The 1,954-nt window shown below is 59.4% G+C and overlaps 1 protein-coding gene across 1 annotated transcript; it reads right to left on the bottom strand.

Moving 5' to 3' along the window:
- Positions 1-215: 215 nt before the first annotated feature.
- LOC104863431 (alpha-sarcoglycan-like) lies at positions 216-1,581 on the bottom strand (the record flags this gene model as incomplete). The annotated part of the gene is made up of 4 exons (XM_010625851.3): positions 216-449; positions 928-1,000; positions 1,158-1,312; positions 1,401-1,581. Coding segments are annotated over 4 exons (612 nt in total), but the record flags the coding sequence as incomplete, so codon positions are not given.
- Between the last annotated feature and the right edge of the window lie 373 nt (positions 1,582-1,954).

Genomic DNA, 1,954 nt, shown 5'->3' on the forward strand with positions numbered 1-1,954 from the left:
CCACTCTGCGGGGGCTGGGGACGTCAGGAAGTGCAGAACTCGGGGGTCGCTAGGGTTTGGGCTCAAGAAGGAGACGAGGGGGTGGCTGGAGCGGAGAGTGGTGTGAAGCTGGAAGAGAGAGGCATGCAGGTGGGCAGTGGTAAAGCCCCTCCTGGAAACCGGGGAGACCCTGCTTTAAGCCTACCCACTCCCCAAAGCAAAAAGCGAGCTGCCTTCTCCTTCAGGAAGCTCTCCCAGGCTGCACACCTACCCTTCCTTGCGGCCCTCAATGGGAAGAGGGACACGGCCACCACAGTCCAAGGCGGAAGTGACGTTGAGCACCCGGAGCTCCCCGGGCTCCCATAGCCCCCCCAGGCCCATGAGGAAGCGGCTAGTGGGCGTGGAGGGCAGCACCTCCTCCACGTCGTGGCTGCGCACCAGGAACTCGGCTTGGTAAGGCAGCCGGGGACCTGGGAAGCCAGGGAAGGTCAGGTGCACCCCATGGCCCTCCAACCCTCCTCCCACATCCCCTCCCCGGCACATCGTGGGTCCCAACGGCCTTCTCAGGCTGGAAGTCTGTCCACAAAAATGCCTGAGACTAGGACCCGAGTTCAGCGCCCATCCCCCCAACTGTCAATTTCTTTCCTTTTTTTAGGGTGCATGTTTTGGAGATAGGGCCCTTGTGCAGTTCAGGCTGACCTTGAACTCACTATGCAGCACAGCAAACTGGCTGCAGTTCTCCTGCCTCAGCCTCCAGAGCACTGGCTGGCATTACATCATTACATACATGCAACACAACACCCAGCTAGCAGTTTCGTGTCCTCCCTGACTTCCAAATTTCTAAGATGCCCTGATCCTCACTACTCTTCAAGCCTCTCCCTTTTCCCTCCCAAGGGAGATCCCCCAGACTGGCTTTGGTGGGGAAGAGTTGGGGCGGGGTTGGAGTACCTTCAGGATCCCCAATCAACAGCACCAGCGTCTGCTGAGTGGTGTCGAAGGTGTCCCGATTGTAGGCTGTGACCTAGGGGAAAGCAGGGACAGCTAGGTGGGTGGGGGAGGGCTGGTACCCCACCAAATAGGGACATGCAAACTGTATGTAAATGTATGCAAATTATATGCAAGGGAGCAGGAAGGGACAGTGACCCTCCCCCGGGAGGTTCTGAGGATCCCTCTGGCACCTCGATGACCTGGCGCCCACGATCTTCCGGGGTCGCAGTGCCATAGAGGAAGCCAGGTTTGGTGGGGCTGCGCTGGGTGTAGCGGAGCCACCGGGGCAGGTCCGGGTGTCCCTGGAGGTGGGCGTGGTAGGTGATATGTGTGGAAGGCAGGCCTGCTGGGGAGAGACGGGATGGGAGGCCTGGCAGACAGGAGCACCCACAAGGCACACCCCGCCCACCCTGTGCCCAGCAGGTCCCTATTACCAGTGTCCTCGGGGAGGGGTGGGAAGGTCTCATGGTCCAAGGTGTGCACAAAGACGCGGCCCACACGTGGGTGGAGGGTGGTCTGCTGGGCCTGGGCGCCCCCCAGCCCTACCGAGATACACACAGAGGCAGCCTCAGACCTGGGCAGGGGATAAACTCTTCCCCCTAGGTCCCCCAGCTCCTACAGAATGACAGCTAAGGGCCCCTTCACAGGCTCCAGGAAAGGAGGGGAGGGGTAGCTTCTGATGTGCTACCACTTTTTTTTTTTTAAGCAGGGTCTTGTTTTGTAGCTCAGGCTATCCTTGAACTCACTACGTAGCCCACGCTGGCCTTGAACTCTCAGAGATCTTCCTGCTTCAGTCTCCTGAATGCTGGGATGACGGGTGTGCGCCATCACCCTAGGCTGTGGGCTACCATTTCGATCCAGACTTTGGATTAGATTTGTGGGAGCCCCCCCCCAGGTGGAGAGAAGCTGATGTCTGGCTGGCAGGAGTGTGTGGGAGCATCTGAGGGGCTTGTGTGCATGTACATGGGTGTGCACTTGAGAAAGAGCC

This window comes from Fukomys damarensis, unplaced genomic scaffold (genome assembly GCF_012274545.1).
Source record: "Fukomys damarensis isolate Sample0158 unplaced genomic scaffold, DMR_v1.0_HiC HiC_scaffold_24597, whole genome shotgun sequence".
Classification (NCBI taxonomy): domain Eukaryota; kingdom Metazoa; phylum Chordata; class Mammalia; order Rodentia; family Bathyergidae; genus Fukomys; species Fukomys damarensis.